Source organism: Protopterus annectens, chromosome 1.part0 (assembly GCF_019279795.1).
Source record: "Protopterus annectens isolate FY-2018-M chromosome 1.part0, PAN1.0, whole genome shotgun sequence".
NCBI classification, from domain to species: domain Eukaryota; kingdom Metazoa; phylum Chordata; order Ceratodontiformes; family Protopteridae; genus Protopterus; species Protopterus annectens.
The window spans coordinates 1,241,247,700-1,241,271,452 of record NC_056725.1 but is presented as its reverse complement, the minus strand read 5'-3'; the positions used below and the strand labels follow the sequence as shown (position 1 = coordinate 1,241,271,452).

The 23,753-nt window shown below is 41.7% G+C and overlaps 1 protein-coding gene across 1 annotated transcript in view; it reads right to left on the bottom strand.

The window, feature by feature from the left end:
* Positions 1 to 23,753, bottom strand: part of HACE1 (HECT domain and ankyrin repeat containing E3 ubiquitin protein ligase 1) — a gene marked incomplete in the record, with an annotated part of 1,502,717 nt that overhangs the window by 319,434 nt on the left and 1,159,530 nt on the right. Inside the window, 1 exon segment of the mRNA XM_044065909.1 lies at positions 1,161 to 1,357. Within this exon segment, the coding sequence (XP_043921844.1) occupies positions 1,161 to 1,357 (197 nt within the window).

Genomic DNA, 23,753 nt, shown 5'->3' with positions numbered 1-23,753 from the left:
AAAACATATTCTTTAACTTATTCATTTCATCCAAAAACATGCTACTAAGACACCATTCTCACTGCTCATCATTTGTCCCCTCGCTATAGCTCTTCGCACATAAGGATGGCAACTTGTAAAATGTAACATGGTATTAGAAAATGTAGCTTTCCTATAAATACTAGAAATAAAACATCTATTATTCACATCCTTTGATAAATATCCAAAAATGCAACTGTTGTGTCAGACTGAGAAAAAGTGAACCTTAAAAAAATTATAGTTTCAATACAGTTCACAAATTATCCAAAAATCTGCTGCAAAAATTCAGTTGTCCTTAATTCTGACTGAAGAATAAATGTCTCCTCCCAAAAACTGAGCAAAGACAAAAAATATGTATGTATGTGTCACTTAAGTGGCAGAGATAATTGCCTGATCATGCCATGTTTCCAGCACTAAATAGCTTAACTGCTAACTCTGAGACAAATTAGCAGTTAAGCTGTTCAGTTCTAGAAAAATTATGTGGTTAGACAATTGTTTCTGCCTCATAAATGTCACATGAATATTTTTTATTTCTGTGTGTTTATGTCCCTTTTCTGCCAGTCATCAGCCTCTTCCAATTGTTTTCGGCCCCAATCATTCCTTATCAGTCATCGGTGGTAGCTGAATCGTGAGGAAGTGAATCTGAGTCGGTCATCTTTCACGGCGAAAATGAGGTTGTTTGGTCACCGCTATTCACAGATCTTCAGACTTCTCCCACACTTCAACTTTGCAGTAAATGCCAGCTCTTCTCGCTGGTCTATTATACAGCTCCCATGGTCTTACACTCTTTTGCCAGACAATCTTTCTGCAGATTCAGCTGAGACAGCCTGCTCCAAAGCCTTTACTGAGCAGACAATTAGGGTTTTTCTCAATTACATCCGAGGACATTTGGCTGCAGAAGGACTTCCAGACTACAGCACAGCTTCTGAGTTAAGCAGACTTACTGGGGAATAACCACCAATAATTAAAGTTCCATAAGACCACAACATAGCTTCAGCGTTGAACAGATTTGTTAGGGAATAACCACCAATAATGAAAGTTCAAGAAAAGTAAACACTATGAAGGGGATAACATAACCTTAGGTAAACAAACTACAGCTATCTCCATTTCACTTAAACTGTACTCAACATTAAACATGTTACCTTGTTTTCCTGTGTAACAAGTATACTGGCTCCCCCTGGTTTTAAAGGCACTTCTTCCATGGCACCAAACACATCAGTTTCTACTGAGAACGTCAGCTCAAGCCCAAGGTCACTGATATCATTGTCCAGAAGCCACTGCAAGTTCTTAGCATACTCAGGATCTATGGAGGCCACATCCTGATAATTCACAGGAATGCCTAAAAATACAGTTAAAACCATGACTTTCAAGGTTTGAAAACATATTTTGTAACATACTGACACCAATCAGAATTTACTGATGCATGCTAAGTATAGACATCAAATATTTGCTTGCTTGCTGGGCAGCTGGATAGACTTATCCAAAGGACCTTTCTCAGCCATGACCAGTGTGAAGAAGTAAACACCACCAAGAAAAAGAAAAATAATGGATACGTTTTTTGCCATATCAGCCGTCTAAGTGAAAACTGACCTTAATGGATTATACAGTTCATTCTTTCCACCAAGGTTAAGATATTTTTTTTTAAATATCCTGCACTCTTACATGCATGATAGGTATTGATGCATCCAATGTATTTACTATTCAACTACTTGACTGAATCCAACAAAAACAGACATCAAGCAATTTACCAGAAAAGAATCTCAATTTGATGGCAGCATATTACTTGAATAAAATTATTTTGTGCCTGGCTGGTTCATCACGTGACTATGAAAGGTAATATTTACTTTGAATAAGGTGGTTTTAGAAGTTAGCTCTAATGAAGTCTCACGGCAGGGATGAGAGAGCTTAACTTCATTTTGTGAATAAAGATTCTATTCTAGTACATCGCTTGACTGTTGTTTTTGTTGGGATTCTTGAATACTTTTACAGGGGTGTGGACATTTTCATTTGATTTTATTTAACTATTTAACTGAGCTTAACCCCAAAGCCTACCAGCTAATACCCAAGACACCAGTCAGCAACTTCTTGCAAATCAAGAAATAATTAAGATTAGCCACCTACAACTTTAACAACTAATGTGCAAGTGTACAACCTCCTGACTTTCAAGGACCCTCAAAAGCTAAAGTTGGATGAAAAGGCCACCCATCAAAAGGGGAGAATGAGAAGGTGCTTCTAATGTAATAAGGGGGTTACTTGGGTTCCTATTATTTTAGCAAATGCATTAAATTGCAAACGCTGTTTCATCGAACGTCATTACGTGAAATGGCAAAATTCCAAAAGCACGGAACAGTAACTTTTTTAGTAGGGAAAAAAATCACTGGGCCGTTTTTGGGACTTTACCATTCCCGCCACTGTGGTGCGATCTCTGAGTTGGCATATTTAAGTAGGGAGGCTGTGGCAGGTGAAGCGCCCACTTTATTTTGTGTTTGGATTTTTTTTTTCTTTTTACAGATCAGTGATTTTTTTTTTTCCCAGGGAAAAAAAAATCGCTGATTCGTGTGTTCGACATTTTGGGTTTTCGGGGATTGTGGGTCGCTTATATAGCGTTCTCAATTCAGCGTGTTCACAAATATAATATAGACCCGGTTACTCTTCTAGATCAGCTGGTAACAGCATATCTTTTATATCTTATATCCATTTGTTGTTATATACAAAGGGCCCCCCTTGATGGATGACATGGTTGCTCTAAACCACCAACTATAGCCACCAGAGTGGAATGAGCCACAGTACAATAGCCACCAGACTGGAAACATCCAGAGAACAACTCAAACACAAAGTTTAATGAAGAGAAACTTTAAATGAATAAACATGCAAATAAAATGATACAGAAAAGTGTGTAATAATACGTCAAATAAAAGACTTGCTGGGGAGAGAGATAGGAAACCACCACCAAGATGAAGGTTTAGGAGTACTTGTCTTGGACTGAAATGGCTAGCTATTTTAGATTGTGGTCATTTTTAGGGATGACTTTTGTCCTTAAGTGGTTGTACTTATACTATCCCAAAACAAGAGGGGAGTTCACCTCCCATCTTGTTGCTTGGTTTTGCACTGAATACAAATTTATGGCCTTGGAAGTGAATTAAATTTGGTGTGCTTGTTTTAACTCAAGATTCAGTAACTGTAGATATATGTGGTTTATAGGGGGGCTAAATAATGACTGGATCTGTTCAATTTTACTTAAGATGCTGTCTGCATTAATGAGACCAATTCCGAAGTGGGAGCTGTGAAGATGAGAATGTAAAGCTTGGGGACCCAGATTTGACTCTAGATAGGTCCAAAGGAGAAAACTTTGGATTAGTGATATCAGTCACACAGAAAATCTAAGAATTTATTTATTGAGGGTTATGCAGCATATGTACCTTTTGGGGTGATGTTTTGCGGAGTTAGTGCAAGAGTATCTTAGAAAGACATAACTATATGGGTTGAAAGTACTTTGGCTAAGAAAGACAGCTACAGGGTGAAGTGATGTAGATGCCTGTAATAAGGGCTGGTTTTGTAGGTTTAGTATACAGACTTTAGTAAACTGGTGACTATGAGGATTTGCCTAGTGAGGCAACAAGGTCAGTAAATGAAAATAACACAAAATGTGACCTCATGTTTTCGTATAATTTTTTGCCTCCATGTCTGCCAATCATTAAGCATCCCCTTGATCAGACATCACACTGAGTGGGGGAGGACGGACATCTTCCATGCAGCCATGATGATGCTTTGTACTTTTGCTGGCATTCCAGTAAAGAGAGCTTCTTCTATTTTATGTCCTAAGTCCACCACTTATCTTCACTGCAAGGGCTGCCTATGCACTGTCTGCTTGCCCATGTGTGCTTCCTCACATATGCCAACAAAGATTACTATCACCAGCTTCAGTGGCCACATCTACACCTCCACATATCATGACGGGCCTTTGTTATCCAGCTGTAGCCCTGTCATTACAGCAACAATGTGAACTAGGCATAAGGCACCATCTCCTTTCCAGGGTGTGCACCTCCATCGCCCTTGCCTGCATCATTAAATGCCTGAGTCATTAGTGGAACCTGCATCACGTGGACTACAGTTAGGACTTTATCCTTCTATACCATTGGTACACGCTTTATTTTACCTTGCTTTGCCAAGTCAAAAGTTATGTAATCTCTTGACCAGACAAACTAAAACTGAGAAACAGGACCACTCAAAGGTCTTGATCTCATGCCCTCATTACAAATCTCTGGTCTAAGCCAAACTAGCCTTTTCAGAACTACCCCTAACATGTCAGTTCTTAAAGCAGCATTCACTACATCATGACCACATTTCACTTTAAGCACTGCAGTGCTACTCTTTCTCCAAATGTTTTAGGTTTCTAATACCATGATAGGAATGGATCCCATTCCTGCATCAGGGCACAACTAAAATTCATGAAGTTAGTATTGCTTCAGTCTTTGATGTTTGCCACGAGTGCTCTTCTCAGCAGCCACACTGTAACCAGAATTGCTTCAATCTGCAGTTCAAATGGGGCAACATAGCATATTTATCTATGCTTGAAATTTCTTTTTTCTTAATCGTTTTCCTCAACTACTATTAGAACTATCTGGGTCTCTATTCCACATTGCTCTACTTTCTGCTTGCGAATCCTAGTATCATATGACTTTGTGTTATTCAGTATGCAAGATGCTACAGTTACTGGGTGTAACTATTTCAGTTATTAGTGCTACTTTTGTCACTATTTCCTTGGATTACATCTGGTTTCCTTGCATCTATTTCCTTAACTGTTCAGACTGGGCGATTCCATCTGATCCAAACCTCATCATGGACAATAATGCTTTGTTACTCATATTTCTAGTGCTTCTCAGCTACCTGAACATTGTGATGTTTGCACAATCCCAGTGCAACAGTCTTGCCACATTTTTGTGCCTTTCAGTATACAGATACTCAGCCATGAACACGTCACAACCAGCAATGAGATATACAACTGTTCCCAGTTCTGTTTTTCAAAATCTGCATCTGTCTGTTGGTCTCACTTTTTCAACAGACTTGGTACATCCATGGACCAGATTCAGTAATACCTACATTATGTGTGCACCATTCTAAGTTACTAGACAACACAAGCATAACTCCCACCTTCTACCTCCTAATTTTAGTTTTCCTACTGATATTCTAGCAGCATTAAATACTGAAGGGTATTCATAGCGGTTACAATGAAGTGTAGACTACATGCACACTTAACAGTAATCTTTCTGAGTGAACTGACAGCACAAAAACATGGTAGGAATGTTCTTGAATACAGACCTTGTACAGTTAGTGTTCACTTGGTGAAGGTGTTACTGAATCTGGCCCAATGTGTAGCTAGCCCACTACCTTTGGCTGTCATTAGCCATTCATCTTTTAGTTTAAATTCACCTCTCATTAACCATCACTGTAGCAAATATTGCTCAACGTGTGCTTGTTCTATGAGTTCTCTATACCTGTTACTATATATCTGTGGGCTTTGCACTTTTATTGGTACTTTTCTTTATATTCTTTCTTTTGTTTCTGTGGCAGTTTCAGTTATTGTTGGGCTTTCATCTACTTCTAGCCTGACTTCCAGTCCTACTCCCTTCCAAAATGCTTCTGCTAAACTAAGATGTCATCTTAGACTTCTTTTCTTCATTCTTTAGAACGTTCACTATGTTTAGATCTGATGAGATCAGCAAATATGTTTGCTGCTACACAACTGCAGACCTTAGTGTGGATTTAGTTTTGAGGAGGCCCATATCTCCTTCAGACCAAGGGATATATACGCTGTGCACTGACTTGTATATATCATTTGGTACGCGTGAAGCATTTATCCTTGTCCAGCTGATTCAGTACTGTCAGTTATACCAAGGCTGTAAGTTAGAACAGGAAAAGCAAACTGGTTTACAGTTTGGATGTTATTCCTAGATGTCGGGTCAGTTTTCAACATTAGCTTTTGCCTTTTTTAAGTACTTCTCTCACTAAACTGTTTTCATTTGTTCATGTTTTACAGCAGATTCTTCACACAATATTAAACATTTGGCTACTCATTCCTTTTCAAGTTCCTTTACATGACATTCCTGTGCCATGCTGATGTTTTCATGGTGCTGCATATTTCCTGTTATAAATGTTTCTACTTCACATTTATCAGGACTAAATGTCATTCTTGTATTATCTGAGTAAAGTTTCAACTGCTTGTAGTTGTACTTTCAAACCCTCATCTGATGAACTATACAATTTTAAATCATCCACAAAAAGCAGACGAGATGTCTTTGAACAAGGTTAGTTTCTGGAAATTTAGCTGTAAACCTAGTCTATTAAATAAACGGCTTAATGGATTACTGGTGAAAAAAAACAGCGGTGACAAGGAATCACCCTGGAATATCCCCCTTTGAATGTTTATCCCTGGAATAATAATTTGTCCTTTACCGTGGCTCAACTGCAAAGTGGGTAGCCATTATTTCATAGTCAATGTAAAGTAACTGATCAGTGTAGCACACATCTTATACATTTGCAAGCATTCAGCAATTCATGAATTTGGGATGCTGTCGAATTCTTTTTTTTTGTAATCTACCCATGCCATACTTAGATTCTTACCCATTTTACAGCTCAAATTTAGGGTTTTACTTAACAATAGATGATACTTTGTTCCATACAGCTTTTTGTTGAAATGCCATGATTGAATTTTTTTTTTAAGATGGTGATAAACCCTCTTTGCTTCAATTCCAGTATACAATTTATACATTGTCAGAAGGCAAGTTATTAGTTCTAATGATGGCTTCCCAGTTCACTTTTGAGGAAGAGTATGTTTTTTCCTGTTGTTAACCAGTATGATGTACATCTGGGGTGGTGTGTATAAAATTAATTTTTTTTACAAAGGGCTAGATCTTTGTGTAAAGATAATACCTTTAACCAGAAGTTAGATACTTCAGCTGAACCTGGGTTTTTCCGGTTAGACATTTTTTTTTCTTTTAAGTTTTGCTTCAGTTTCTCTGAGTATTACATCCTCCCACGTCATATCTATACTTCAGTACTTACTATTTCTTTCAACTCTTCTATCCATTCAGCATTTCTGCTACGTTCAACAGAGAGTCTTAATTAACGCTCCTCCAAAATGTACTTATTTCTTCTTTGTTGGTGGTGCATTTATTGCTTTTACTTTGTTTGAAAATTATTAATAAACCTTTTCGGTCATCAATAAATTGTTCTTTTTGCACTTTTCCTTTATATCTGTCTGCATACCTTTTAAGTTTTTTTGCATATGCTGATATTTTTAGTTTATTATTGGAAATAGTGTATAAATCCTCGTATGTTTTAATACTGTGTGCTTTCACCACATCTATCTTTCTATGATTTTTTCATGATCTTTTCCCTTTTCTGCATTTTTCAAACAGTGATACTTCTTGTGTTAGCTGCTTTATAGTTTTCTCTGCATGATGCTTCCATGGTGGCATTCTGTTTCCCTCCTCTCATCTGTTACTCTGTTTGTAACACTATCTGTTATGGGTTTAGCTGCACAGTAATTACCCTACTTATTTTTGTTATATAACATGAATTTCTTTTAACATTCGTAGTTACTGAGCATATTTGTTTTACCAGTCTTCTGACATTTTGGCCCTTATTAATTTTCTTTAAGCTATTTCTTTCATCTGTCTTAATATGTCTGCCCATTTCTAGTAAATCAAACATGGCTTCCTTAAGATCATTTTCTTCTGCATTGAGAACATCCTATTTGTTCTCTGTTTCCTGTTCTTTCCATTGCTGTGCAATTCTAACTGGGCATTCAGAAGTGTCTCTTGCAGAAAGATCCAGAACATCATCCTGCTCCATCTGTTGCTCTTAAATTTGGAGCCTCACTGGTCCATCATGTTGCCAGTACTGCATATGTCAGAGCTTTCATTGCTTCCTGCCCTTTTCCTTGCTGTGCAATTCTAAATGGACTTTTACGTAATTCTCCTGAAGAAGGTTCTAAAACATAGCCTGTGGCATATTGTCTTCAGCTGCATCCTGCTTCATCTGCTACTCCTCCATCTTAGGACTCATTGGCCCATCATGTTGTGATATTGTCAGTGTCAAAGTTCACTTCATAGATGTCTATCAGCTCAGTTTTTATTTGTTTTAATTTCCAACTCACTAAACAACTTTTTTTCAATTAGATTCCACCTTTGTGACCTTTCTTTCTTGCCTCTATTTCTCTTCAAGTGCATTTTTTTGCAGTGATTAGTTTGGCTTTCTTGTCTGCATAAATATTGCCCCATACAGATTTTTTTTCTTTCTCATAACTATGTTTCCTATTCATATCTTTCAATAACCTCTGCTTTTTGCTCTTGATCTTATCTCACTTCTGTCATTTGTTTTTACAGGCGGCCCTATGTTTCTCATCTACATAACGTTTTGTTCAGGTCTGTTACATTAAGTATTTTATATTACTACCTGCAGCTTTTAAAAAATTTTCTTGTGCAAGTATTTTTATTAATTCTTTGACTTTTTTTCTTATTCTTGCTGCATAACCTTTGTTTGGAAATTCCATTTTTTTGTTTTGTTTTGCCTAACAGTAGTAATACATAAACTATTCTTTATAATCCATAGTCCATTTTACTGTCTTTATGCTTAAGAAAACACTCCCAAAGTACCAGGCCAATTGTCTGCTGAAGCTCCTTGGTCTGATCTGATCACTGGCAACTCCAACATATTTTTTGTTTACTTTTCTTACCCCACCCCACCAATCATCAGCTCCCTCAAAGCCAATCAGCCAATATATTCCCCATCACCAGTGGAAAGGTAAACTGAGGGGAGGGCATCATTCATGATCATTTATGTTGTCATCAAGGGTGGTTCAATGTTTTTTTGTGATTTTTACCTACGCTCCTGCATGCACCCAGTGAAATGTTGAAGAGGAGAATGCAATGGGCTGATGGTTGAGGATCTCCAGTCTCTTTCGCTAGAGGCATTTCCTTCAAGCCATCCTGCCCCTCCTCCCAAAGTATGAGCAAGAAGTATAGTCTCTCCAGTCTTCACAAGGGAGATCACACTGCCCTAAGTACCCAAGTGAACACAAATCCACACCCACAGGTGATTAGACCATGACAGATTCAATCCTTCCTCTTGCTGCTGGGCCCCTCCAATGCCAGGGCCATTAATGAAATCCCAGTCACCTGTGTCATAGTAATGGTTTCATTCCTCTGCACCTCAGAGCCAGGCACTGGCTACACTTATCATAATTACCAATGAAAGGCAGAGTCAAAATCATTGAGGAGAATTTTGAAATTTTAGAAAATGACTCCATAACTCTGCTTTTGGAAGTCATATGAACTATAGTACTGTCCTCAAAGTTTGAAGAGATGAGGTGGATTTTCATTTCTTTAGACCTCCCTGGTTATCCTTTATTACATTTTATCACTTCATCCTACTTTTCTTATTTGTCCGATGACTTCATGTAATCCATTCTCAAGAGAAGATGAGGGTTTACGAGGAAACTAAGGGAAACATTTCTTTTGTGGTAAAAAATGGAATACAGCCTACTGCTACTTACACTTCACAATTCAGTACAACAAAAGCATCTTCAGATAAGCAAATAACACTGAATATCGCAACAGCTATGAAGATCAGAAGTTAAAGAATGGTTTGATCCTTGACCTTGCACTTTGCCCTCTTCTAGACCTCTAAATTCATGACTACTTGGGCCTTACCAGAGAGTATGAATGACCAAAATGGAACAAGTCAGGCCCTGTGTCTATAATGGTAGTCCCACTGTGATATGAGTAAGGGCATCTCATTTTTGGTCATACTTGGACTGCAACTATGACAGTACTCACTGACAGAAAAACACATGGAGACAAATCACCTGTAAGGCACTGACTAACATGATGAAGTCCTTGGTAAACATTCCAGGCAATGATGAAAGCCCAAACACCTTATATGGAAGTGATGCCAACCAAGAGTAAACAGACTCCAGACAATGATGTGCCAAAAGGCATCCATCACGTCCAGCAACACCATCAAAGCATCTTGTGAAATCAGAGTTATCTGCAACCAGATGTATTGAGTGAAGCTGATGAGGTTCAAGATGGAACCGAAATTTACATCCTTTCTGGACCAGAAAGTGAAAAGAAAACAATCCCTGTACTTGTTCCATGTCAGGAACAGCTTCTGTGATCTTTTTCAGAAAGGAAAGTATGGGCCTGCATCGAGCTCTGTAGACTCAGTTTTCTTTCTATGTAGAGCACTTTTATTTTATTTAACATTTGCTTACTGGGAAAGTCCAACTTGGAATGAATCCAATTTTCAGAAGAGGCCTGGAGAGAAACGCTCTAGATGCATGTCTTTGTAACTTTAAGGGAAATAATCTGACAGCTCTGAGATATGGCCTCACAGGCCTGTATCCAGAATGGAATAGTCCTTCATAAGGCTAAGGCACTCTGAGAACCACACCACTACAGACGCCCTCTTACTGTAGTCAAGAATGCTACAGATGTGCCAGTATCACATCAAGATTGGAGGCTTTCAGCTCATCTTAAGGGGTGATTAGCCTCAGCCAAGCCCATTTGCACAGTAACATGTGAAAGTCTGCATCCCTTGCTCCAGCACCAGGGCTACACTGAAGCAAACTTCTGATGCCACACACCTAAATCCATACTTGAAGTCATACACAAATTCATGACCATATCTTCCTTCAGCCCATATTCAGAGTAGAAAAAAAAAGTTCTTCCCAGTGGCTGACCAACTAGGGTAGACTGGAATTTGGACAGGCAAGATGCACAGTTGAAGGGCCTAAGCCCAAACATGACAGAAGTATGTGGTGGCAAGGTAGAAAACAAGGTGGTCACTCACACCTCTAATTTGAGGGCTTGTAAAGGGTTGATTTTTTTAAGGGGATGGAGAAGAAGAGACTGGCGCTTCAGGCTACATGAATGACATTCCTGAGGAGCAGCTCTATATGGAGATAATCCTAGGTCGCCGTTTAATGGGTCAAGGAGAAAGTCCACAGGTCAGTCCATAGAGAATCTGAGCTTCAAGAGTTGTCAAAAACAGAGTTATGTGTATGTGTGTGCTTGGGGTGTGTGGGGGGGAATCATGGTCCTTTATCCATTTCATAGATAATGCCCTTGGAGTCCTCAGATTCCTCAAAGGATTCTAAGTGGAAATAAATCACCCTCACTACAAGTTCCAGTAAGGTGCTAGTGAATTATCCTGTACAAGGGCAAGCATGTGATAGATGACTGACAGATGTCAGGTGATAAAACTCTGGTACTCAGGAGCTCACTTTTCAGGAGTAAGAGGGAACACTTTCTGTTTAAGTGACTTTCTGAGAGTCGCACAGTAAGCAAACAGGACGAAGGAATCAAACTTTGTAGGTTGGGTACAGAAAACCGCTTACTTCAAACCCCATCACAACATCTGTACCCTTAGGCTTGTGGGTGAAGCTGTACAGATTACAATCACTGCAAGAACCAAGAGACATTTATCTGAACATTCTATGACTTCAAAAACTCTGTCAAAGCTGCTACTTGCTCTATTTCCTGGAAAAAAAAAGTCAGACATTGAACAACATCCAACCTTGCCACAATCAAGGCCATCCTCTGAGCTGGGACCACAGAAAATTTCTTACAGTTTATGGAGACCCCTTCAGCCTTCAACCACAGAAGCACCCAGCCTAAAGATGTTACAAAAGTGAGTCCTGTGACAGGACGACCTGGAACCTTTTATCCACGCAACACAGCACAAACAAATTCCCTGTTCTACAAGGCCTCTATCACCATGGTTAGCACCCCAGAAGATACTCCGTCATGGAAAAGGCACTAAATGGCAACATTCTATACTGAAAATAAAGCCTACCTAGAGTATAATGGATTATCCTTTGCATATCTTCATCCACGGTGTGGTAAAATGCATCCTTTATGCCCACAGGCATTATTAAGGCATTCTGCTGCATGAGGACATAGCTCCCTTTAGACAGATCAGAACAAGAGGTGGTGAAAGCAAAAATATTTACTTTCTTGAGAGGTAGAATAGGCTCTATGCCCCATTTGTAGAATAAAATCTGGACCAGCTCCAGAAGATCTGTGAAGACTGACTGGTCCCTCAGTGGAGCTCTTTCAGGGAATTCTGAAGTGATAGCTCTCTAGCCTGCAGCAAGTTTGAAGAACTGGTCTCCAATGAGTCACCCTGCATATCAGTGAGGACCAGGACTGTTATACTGCTGAAATCATCCTTTTAAGACACTTTTTGAGTAAAGCCAAGAAGTCAACACTGGCTGATGTTAGAGGTTCCTCCTCAGGCCTAAAAGTTCTTTTTCTTCTTGGAAAATTACAATGCTCTAGATAAACACTAATCGAAGGAAAGAATATTAAGGGGACCCCAAGGGTGGTCAGCACCTGATTTCTCTTTCTGCAGATCATCAGCCAATTGCTGGGAAGCCTGAACAAACTGAACATGTCTCAGAAGGGTGCACACAGAAAAATCTTCTAAGGTGTCCTTAAAGGGCAGCCTAGGGAACACAGTCTGCTACAGGCATAAACCAGAGCGATCTGCCTTAATCAAATGCATATGCACAAAGTTACAAAGGGTTATGTGGAAGCACACTGCAGAAGTTGTGGTAAGCGTCTTTTCAACATCATCCTTGACTCATGGAGTTTTGTCAGCCTTCCCAATGCCTTAGTTACAGGGGGGGGGGGGGTTACTGGAAATAGGCAGGTGAGAGAGAAAATGGACCTTAATCCCAAACTGGTAAGTGAGAAACCCTTTTTTTCATGCTTTTAAAAGCCTTTTGACACTCCGTATCAGGTGGTGACTTGTAAAGCTGCTTGGGATTCTATGACATGTTCTGGTTCGTTCTGGACAAGTTGAAGTTAATTATGCTGCTTATTTTCTAAGCACCTTTTCAGCATAAACAAGGCAATGAAATATAACCATAGAAAAATTAACATATTCTGATATGTTATAATGCTATAACAGTATACTACTTATTCAAAAAACAAAACTGACCAAAAAAAAACCAAAGCAAACAGAATATTAATCTGTTACAGATTTAAGCAAAACAAAGGACTGTGTGCAAGACCAAAGAGAACAAGCATAGGAAAGTGTCCTAGAAGGCTTAGTCAAGATGTTACTCCACTACAGCAGCTGTCTCTCCAAAGCAGCTGAAGTTAAATTTAAGGGCAGACTTCTTCCGTGGAAAGGGGGTCAAGAATCAACTAAACTTCTACAGAGAAAGTACAGTACTAACAGTAATGTAGTGAACTTCACAAAGCTGAATACGACCCCAAAGAAAGAGGTCAACTATGGAGGAACTATAAGGAAAGAACATTTCATTATCCTTGTCATTGTCACAAAAAAGACCTCAGGGTCCCTCATAATTTCCTTCCCAGGAGGTGCAGGAAGAGCCTCCTCTACCATAGTTCTAGCAGGAGATGGCTGCTGCTCACCATAAAGCAATATGTTTAGCAAATTACAGCAAGAAGTTAGACATGTGTCCCAAAACTCGGGGTAATGTACACCAGAGACAGTACCTGATCATGAGGCCTATATGTAAGGTGCTAGCATGGGCATGAAATTGTGCTTTCAAATGGTGCACTATCGCACCTGCTAGGATAAATCTTAACAAATGCTGAACAGCTTGTGTATATCCAACAAATGGGCGGTCACTGTGAGAACCCACAACAGTCTCAGCAGCATCCAGTCAGCCTTGCTCAACTCCCAACTCTAAGGGAGGCCAGAAGGACAGACTATCTCACATTTGATACCTGAAGCTTTGCTTGAGGCCTTCAGGAACCACTCCATGTAAGCTGGCCAAGCATGATCATGCTTCTGACACCTGAATGTTGGGAGAGATGGGGCAGACATATCCTCCAAGGTGGTTCTTGAAGTGCAACCCCAATGTCTTCTCACTGTCTGCCAGTGATGAATGTGAGGAAGATCACTCACTACTCAAGGGACAGATCACAGCTCAGGAGAAAAGTACAGTTTTGTACCTACCATAAATGTAGATGTTCGAGTGTACACCTTGCTGCAGTCATCACACTTGGGCTATCCTGCCGTCAGGCGGTCCTGCAGTCGGCCGGAATTCCAAAGTCTTGGTCCGGCGTCGGTTGCTGTCGCTTCTTCCCTGACGTCAGTGCGCCAGGGGTATAAATAATGCATCCGACGCCATCTTCTTCAGTTTTTCTTGCCCCAGATGTCAGGTACCCCCAAAAAGGTGGTCAGTAATTAGTACCAAATAAAGTAATTTTTTTTTTTTGCACAAACACAAAATCCCTCCAGCTATAAGCAAATACATCAGGAAGGTATAGTATAGTTTTAGCCAGTTAGATCAGAGGGGATGGAGGGAGTGTTACCCTGCTGCAGTCATCACATTTGGGTAGAATCCCAAAGCTATGGATGGGCGGAGGAGTTACAGAGGGTTAGAGGAGGCTAGAAGGCCCTGCAGAACTGCAGTGGCGAAGCCAGCCTTAGTCTTAGAGTAAAGTGGTAAGTGATACTGTTTGGTAAAGGTGTGTACTGAACTCCAAGTTGCAGCTTCCAAAATCTCCTTGGTTGGTACCCCCCTGAGGAAGGCTGTTGATGTAGCTGTTGCCCTGGTAGAGTGGGGCCTAATGGTAGCAGGAACTGGTTTTCCATAATGGGTATAACAAAAACGAATGCAATATCCTATCCATTTGGAAATGGTTTGTTTTGATATAGCCTTCCCTTGTGAAGCTGTAGCATAGGATACAAAGAGCTGGTCAGATTTTCTGAAAGCCTTAGTTTTATCCAAGTAGTAGCGAAGTTGCCTGTGAATGTCCAAGGAATGCAGGAGTCTTTCTCCTTTGTTCTGTGGGTTTGGGAAGAAGGTGGGTAAGTGAATGGTTTGATTTAGAATCACACTGGAAACCACCTTAGGCATGAAGGAAGGATTAGCTCATAGAGAAACTCTGTCTTGATGGAAAATGAGGAAAGATTCCACTGCCATTAGTGCCTGCAGCTCTGAGACTCTTCTAGCTGAAGTTATTGCTAGCAGCAGGGCAGTCTTCCATGATAGGAACTGTAGATCTGCAGAGAAAGCTGGTTCAAAGGGAGGTAGCGTAAGTTTTTCCAGAACAAAACTGAGGTCCCATGTTGGTGTAGGTGCTCTCCTGGGAGGCCTAATGTTTTTTGCCCCTCTGAGGAACTGCCTTAGAAGTGGATGCGAAAATAAGGGTGGTTCTGTGTTGTAGTGGGCAGAAATAGCTGATGCATGGATTTTAATGGAAGAAAAAGAAAGTCCTTTGTGCAACATCTCAGTTAAATACTGTAGAATCTGAGCTAGGTGAGGCTGAAGTGTATTTTGGCCTTTAGTCTGGTTCCAAGCACAAAACCTTTTCCATTTGTCTGCATAGGCCTTCCTGGTGCTGGGCTTCCTAGCTTCCAGAATAACATCCATAACTGCTTGGGAAAGAGGAGCTGGCTGGATGTTTAGGTGATTTGCCATGCAGCCAGATTTAAGGTTTTTAGCTGGCTGTGAAGAATCTGATTGCTTTGCTGTGTGAGCAAATGGGCTGTTTGTGGTAAAATCCAAGGTGGGCCCTGGGCCATATTCCTCAATAGTGGGTACCAGTGCTGGCGTGGCCAGTCTGGGGCTATGAGTATCAGTCGTGGTCTCTCCTTTCTGACTTTCAGAAGCACCTTTGTGAGGAGAGGCAATGGGGGGAAGGCATATACTGTCAGGTTTTTCCAGCTGAATGAGAGTGCGTCCACTTTCCAAGCTTGATGGTGAAGTGTCCTTATACAAAATTTTGTTAGTTGATAGTTTTGAGGACTGGCAAACAGGTCTATGTCTGGAAGGCCCCATTTTTGAGTTATTATTGCAAATACTTGTGGATCCAGTTTCCACTCGTGGGGATCCATGATGTATCTGCTGAGGTCGTCTGCCAATGTGTTCTTTTGTCTTGGCAGGAACTGAGCTTGTAAGTGAACTTGGTAAGCCAGAGCTGTGTTCCACAAGTTCATTGCTTGCCTGCATAGAGGGTAGGAGTGTGTACCCCCCTGTTTGTTTATGTACCACATTACTGTGGTGTTGTCCGTCCTTATTGTAAGTTGTCCTGGATGTAATAGATTCTTGAAGGCTGTCAGAGCATTCTGTACAGCTAGCATCTCTTTTTGATTGATGTGCAGATTCCTTTGATCTACAGACCATACACCTTGAACACACTGTCCTGGCATGTGTGCCCCCCAGGCGTAGTCCGATGCATCTGTTGTCATAGTTTACCTGGCTGGGGGCAAGGTGAAAGGCTGACCCTTGTTGAGGTGACATGCCAGTGACCACCACAGAAACTCCTGTTGTAGGCAGGGAATGAGAGATATCATCGTGTCCAAGCTGTGGCTGTGTTGAGACCATACGCTTTTTAGGTACCACTGTCATTTCCTCATATGCAGCTTTGCAAATGGTATTACTAGTATGCAAGATGCCATGAAGCCCAAGGCCTGCAGATTTTTTCTTGCAGGTAGTTGGGTCTTTGTTGCCATTGTTTTGAAGTATTGAGTCAGTTGTAGTTGTTTGTATGGCATCAAATAAGCCTTCTGGGCCGTTGTATTCAAGCTGGCACCCAGGAATGTCATATTTTGTGGGGGTACTAGTTTTGATTTCTTTTCGTTTACTGTGTACCCCAGGCAACTTAGAAGATGTTTTACAAAAGCCAGATGTTGTAAGAGGATGTCCTTGCTTTCTGCTTGGATGAGGCAGTTGTCCAGGTATGGGTATATTTGAATTCCTCTTTGTCTGCAGTATGCAATTACTGGTGCCAGGCATTTTGTGAAGACTCTGGGTGCAGTAGATAAGCCAAAGGGCAGTGCAGAGAATTGGTAATGGGTTGAACCTGCAATGAAACGGAGGTATCTTCTGCAACTTTGTCTGATAGGGACATGCAGGTATGCCTCCTTGAGGTCCAACGTTACTAGCCATGCTTTCTTGCCCAACATGGGAAGAAGCTGCTGTAGTGTTAGCATCTTGAATTTGGGTACTTGTAGGAAGGTGTTTAGAATTGAAAGGTCCAGAATTGGTCTCCAGGCATTGTCCTTTCTGGGAACTAGAAAGAGTCTTGAGTAAAATCCTTGGCCTTGCTCTTGAGTAGGTACCATTTGAATGGCTCTCATGTCCATGAGAGCTGTAATTTGTCTTTGTGCCTCTGCCCATTGATTTTGTGGCAGGTTTGGCATTCCTCTTTTCATTGGCAAGGTGTTAAAATGGAATCTGTATCCTCGTGAAATTATGTCTAGGACCCATTTGTCCTTTGTGACAATGTGCCAGTTGTCTGAAAAAAGTGCGAGTTTTCCTCCCAAGGGGGCTGCCAAGAGAATGTCGCTTGGCCGGATGAGATGTAAGTCATTGAGTTTGCCTTCTGGAAGTTTGTGACCTGTCTTCTCCTCCCTTCTGTGCTGCAGTGCCCCATTGTCTAGGTTTGTACTGGGCTTGTGGTTGTCCTCTGCCTCTCGGACGTCTGTATTTACCCCTCTGTGGTCTGTCAGTAGCTGGAAAGGACCAATTTTTTGTTGGCCAATTTCTGCTGAAGCGAGGGGGCTGTACTGGTAGGAAATCTTTGACTGTCTGCATAGATTTTGCCTTATCCTCCATTTTCTTTAAGACTTCCACTGCTTTAACTCCAAAAAGAACATCCTGCTGTAAGGGAGCATCTAGAAGCTTTGCTTTAACATGATCAGGCAGAGTTTGTTCCTTTAACCAAGCATGCCTACGTATAACAGACCCAGTGACAGCTGCTCTGCAGGAAGCCTCCAAAGAATCAAACCCACATTGTAAAGTATGTTTGCCCACCTGTTCAGTCGCATGCAACAGATCCTGCATTTCTTTCAATTCAGACTGCTGAGGGAAGAGTGCTCATTTTTTGTTTTAACTGAGACATTAGAAATTGCTGATATTTTAGCATGTGAAACTGGCAATTTAGTGCCCTCATAGCTAAAGTGGCTGAGGTGTAAACCTTTCCCCCCCCCCACCTGTCTAGTGCTCTGGAGTCCCTTTCAGAGGGTACAGGATTTTTAGCCATAGAGGCCTTAGCCCCTTTGGGACCCTGGGAGATAGTCTCTGGATCAGCAGCAGGACTTTTGTAAAGAAATTTGTGGGAATTAGGCACTCTGTAGTATCTGTCAGGTTTGGCCGGAGCAGGAGGCAGAGAGTCTGGGTTCAAACTGGATTCTAAGTAAACATCATCCACAATGTCTAAAACTGGGGGGATGGCAAGTGGTCTGTGCTGGGGGAGTAAAAGAAACTCTCTGAGCATTTTCTTAGAGTCAGAGTAGTCCTGACCTTCCCAGTGAAAATGTTCCCTCATAGTGTGTAAAGTTTCCCCAAAGGAGTAGTCTTCAGGGGGAGAAGCTGAGGGAATGGAATCCTCAGCATCAGAATCTTCATAAGGGGAGAAGGAGTAATCTTGGCCCTCGGAGGAGCCTGAGGAAATAGACACTTGTTCAGAGGATGCATAATCTTCCTCTTGTCTAGGCCTTTTGTCAGGAGGGTGTTGGGAACCCCTGATTAAAGAGATCAAATCTTCAGCCATTTTGAGCATCTGTTTCTTAGGCATGGGGCCTTGAACAGGGGACTGAAGTGCAGTCTTTTTAGATTTAATAGGAGTCTTCGTCTTAGGATACGTTTTAAAGGTGAGCATCGTCGGTCTGAAAACGCCTTCAGAAACCGAAGGAGTTTCTGCAGCACCGACATCTTTTTCAGCAGTGTTATCGGTAGGGGCTGAACAAAAAGGCTGCGTCGGCCTGGTACTTTCCGAGATAAGTTCCGAAGTGGTCTCGGGTTCCAGATCTGCGGTAGTCAGGGGCTGCGTCGGAGCCTCATTGAAGACCGGTGAACCGGAGACCGGACCAGCCGAGGCCTCGGAGTCTGGCCTGGGTCTAGGCTGTCTGTCTTATCCTTGCGTTTTTTGTGCACGCCGGTAGTCGGTTGCTCCGACGGCATAGTGTAGTTAAATTTTCTACCGAAGTAGTGTCGTGCGAAATCAAAGCATCTTTTTATACTATGCTTATTGAACCTAGCACAGAAACGACAACTAGTGACGTCGTCATCTGGGCCTAGGCAAGGTATGCAGTAAGAATGAAAATCCTTATGAGGTATTTGCTTCCCACAAGAAATACAATTGTTAACTTTTTCTGACATCGATCTGAGGCAAGAAATGTTTCCCCAATGGGGTACTTAGCTTTATTGAAGACTTCGGTCTGAAATTAGAGTTCGAAAATCTCAGGAGTCGGCCGACCGGCACTTGCGAACTGCTTCTGCTTCGGGCACCGCGCGGCAAGAAAGACTGAAGAAGATGGCATCGGATGCATTACTTATACCCCTGGCACACTGACGTCAGGGAAGAAGCGACAGCAACCGATGCCGGACCAAGACTTTGGAATTCCGGCCGACTGCGGGACCGCCTGACAGCAGGATAACCCAAGTGTGATGACTGCGGCAGGGTAACACGATGAACATTAGTCAATTCCATCTCATGAGAAAACTTTGAAAGAGAAGGCTGAGAGATGTGTGGATTCAGCACCACTTACATTTTTCCATCAGTAAGGCACTAACATAAGCTAAAACAAAGACTCTCAAAGCATTCTACAGAGCTGCCATCATTCTTGGAAGGCCTTCAGCATCTACGTCTTATACAAGTACATGTATTTTTAAGCAATAGCAAAAAGTACAGTTGTGTACACTTACCATAAATGTAGATGTTCGAGTGTATTCACTGTTGCAGTCATTACATTTGGGTAATCTGCTGGCAGGTTGCCCTCAGTCGGCCTGAATATCAAAGTCTTGGGTCCTGCGTCAGTTGCTGTCTCTTCGTCCATGACGTCAAGTCATCAGGGGTATAAAACAGGCAGCCGATGCCATTTTCTTTAGTTTTTCTTGCCCCAGATGTCAGGTGCCCCCCGAATGGGGAGCAAAAAAAAAATGTGTATATGTATATATATATATATATATATATATATATATATATATATATATATATATATATAACTATATATACATGCAATTGTAACAACATAAACTTTACCTTCATCTAAAAGCAAATACACCACAAAGGATGTAGAATATAGTGAAGGAAAGATAATCTTCAGAATAAAGGGGGATGGTGGGTGGGTAACCTGGACTGCAACAGTGAATACACTCAAACGTCTACATTTATGGTATGTGTACACAACTGTACTATGTTCTTCATGTTTCACTGTTGCAGTCATTACATTTGGGTAGAATCCCAAAGCTATGGATGGGAGGCTGGAACTAAATAGCATTAGGAGCGGCTATAAGGCCCTGCAAAACTGCAGTGGCAAAGCCTGCCCTAGACTTAGAAAAGAGAGGCAAATGATAATGCTTTGTAAAAGTATGCACAGAACTCCAAGTAGCAGCCTCTAGAATGTCTTTGGTTGGTACCCCTCTGAGAAAGGCTGCTGATGTAGATGCAGCCCTGGTGGAATGTGACCTAATGCCCTTGGGCACCGGTTTACCATGATGCAAGTAGCAGAAACGAATGCAGTGGCTTATCCACTTTGAAATAGTCTGCTTTGAAATAGCCTTTCCCTCTGATCCTGCAGCAAATGCCACCAGTAGCTGCTCAGTTTTTCTTAGAGATTTGGTCCTGTTTAGGTAGAATTTTAGTTGTCTGTGCATGTCCAAGGAATGCAAAATCGGCTGCCCCTTGTTCTGCGGATTTGGGTAAAAGGTTGGCAGGTGAATAGTTTGGTTAAGAGCCACACTGGATACCACCTTAGGCATAAAGGAAGGATTGTTCCTGAGGGACACTGTCCGGGTAAAATATAATAAAAGGCTCCACAGCCATGAGGGCCTGCAGCTCTGAAACCCTTCTTGCTGAAGTAATTGCCAGAAGTAAAGCTGTTTTCCAGGACAACAACTTTAAACTTGTAGTAGCAGCTGGTTCAAATGGAGGCAGGGTGAGTTTTTCCAACACAAAATTGAGGTCCCATGCAGGAATTGGTGATCTTCTGGGAAGCCTTACATTTTTGGCCCCTCTAAGATACTGTTTTAGCAGAGGATGAGAAAAAATTGGTGGCTCTGTGTTGTAATGAGCTGAGATGGCAGAGGCATGGATTTTTATTAATGAAAAAGATAGGCCCTTGTTAAGCACTTCAGTCAAGTATTGCAAAATCTGAGGAATATTTGGCTTTGCTGTGTCAGTTCCTTGTGCTTGGTTCCAAGCACAGACTCTCTTCCATTTATCAGCATAAGATTTTCTAGTACTAGGCCTTCTGGCTTCCAAAATGACGTCCATCACAGATTTTCTGAGAGGTGTTGTTTGAATAACTACATGATCAGCCATGCTGCCAGGTTCAGAGTTTGGAGCTGATTGTGCAGAATTTGATTGTGCTGCTGAGACAGTAGCTGTGGTATTTGAGGCAAGCACCAAGGAGGGATTTGAGACATATTCCTTAGGATTGGGTACCAGTGTTGGCGAGGCCAGTCCAGGGCAATTGAATCATTTTTGTTTCTTCTTGTCTGATCTTTAGTAGGACCTTGGGAAGAAGTCAGACGAGGAAAGGCGTAGACTGATAGGTTTTTCCAACTGAAGGATAGGGCATCCCCTTTCCATGCTTGTCTGGGATAAGTCCTTGTGCAGAATTTGTCCAGTTCATAATTCTGGGGAGAGGCAAATAGATCTATGTCTGGGCTCCCCCATATCTTTGTCATCATGCTGAAGACTTGTGGGTCCAGTTTCCACTAGTGAGGGTCCATAAGGTTTCTGCTTAAGTCGTCTGCCAGAGTGTTTTGTTTTCCTGGCAGGAATTGAGCTTGAATATGTACTTGGTAAGTCAAGGCTGTGTCCCACAATGCCATGGCTAGTCTGTAAAGGGGGTAGGAGTGTGTGCCCCCCTGCTTATGTACCACATGACTGTGGTGTTGTCTGTCTTTATCAGTAGTTGTCCTGGATGAAGTAAGTCCTTGAAGGCTGTCAGGGCATTCTGAACAGCTAACATCTCTTTCTGGTTGATACGCACATGCATTTGTTTTTGGCTCCATATGTCCTGAATGCATCTCCTAGTCAGGTGGGCCCCCCAAGCATAGTCGGATGCGTCTGTAGTTAGGGTTTGGTTGGCAGGGGGTAGAATGAAAGACTGTCCCATGTTCTGGTGACATGTCTCTGCCCACCAAAGAAACTCCTGTTGTAGGCAGGGAATGAGAGGAATCATTGTTTCCAGGCTGTGACAGTGTTGACTCCATAAACGTTTTAGATACCACTGTAGTTTCCTCATATGCAGTCTTGCATATGGAATCAGTAGAATGGAGGATGCCATGAACCCCAAAGCATGCAGAATTTCCCTTGCAGATAACTGGGTTTTTGTTGCCATCTGTTTGAAGTAAATAGTCAGTTGCCTTTGTTTTTCTGGCATAAGGTAAGCCATCTCGGCAGCTGTATTCAAGCTTGCACCCAGGAATGTTACCTTTTGAGAGGGTATCAGTTGTGATTTCTTTTCGTTTATTGTGTACCCTAGGCATATCAGAAGCCTTTTCACAAACGCCAGATGTTGAAGAAAAATGTCCTTGTTTTCTGCTTGAATGAGACAGTCATCCAAGTAAGGATAGATGTGTATACTTCTTTGTCTGCAAAATGCAATTACTGGTGCCAGGCACTTTGTACAGACCCTGGGCACAGTAGATAAGCCAAAGGGCAGTGCAGAGAATTGGTAATGCATAAAGCCAGCATTGAAGCGGAGGTATCTTCTGCACGATTCCCTTATTGGGATATGCAGGTATGCCTCTTTTAAGTCTAGAGTCACTAGCAAAGCGTTCTTGCCCAGCATGGGCAGAAGCTGCTGCAAAGTTAGCATTTTGAATTTTGGTATGTCCAAGAATGTGTTCAAAATTGATAAATCCAGTATTGGGCGCCAGGCCTCGTCTTTTCTGGGTACCAAGAAGAGTCTGGAGTAAAACCCTTGTCCTTTTTCCTTTTCTGGCACTGGCTGAATAGCCCCCATATCCATGAGGGACGTAAATTGTTTCTGTGCCTCTGTCCATTGATTTTGTGGCAGATCTGGCCAACCGTTTGGAATTGGCAAAGTATGGAAATGAAATCTGTATCCCTGGGATACTATGTTTAATACCCACTTGTCCTGGGTTATTAACTGCCAATTTTGAGCATGAAGTGCTAGTTTTCCCCCTAAGGGGGCTTCCAAAAGATAAGTGCTTGGTGATGGCTGAGAGAAGTCATTGAGACTGTTTTACTGTAGGGTTGTGCTTTATTTCCTTCAGATTTGGAGGTAGAGCCACCCCATTGCTTTGAGCTGTAGGAATCCTGTGACTGGTATCTAGAGCCCTTTGAGCGCCTGGATTTGCCCCGTAAAGCTCTGTCGGACACAGGAAAGGACCAATTTTTTGTAGGCCAGTGTCTACTAAATCTTGGTGGCTGCACTTGCAAAAACATTTTTACAGTTTGCATAGACTTAGCTTCGTCTTCCATTTTCTTTAAAACCTCTTTTGCCTTAATACCAAACAGAGTATCATGCTGTAAAGGTGCATCCAACAATTTAGCTTTAACATGATCAGGCAAATTTTGCTCCTTTAGCCAGGCATGCCTTCTAATCACAGATCCAGTAACTGCAGCCCTGCAGGAGGCCTCCAAGGAATCAAAACCACATTGCAAAGTATGCTTTCCAACTTGTTCTGCTGCATGCAATAATTCCTGCAATTCTTTATTTTCCACACATTCAGAAATCAACATCATTTTCTGTTTCAGTAATCC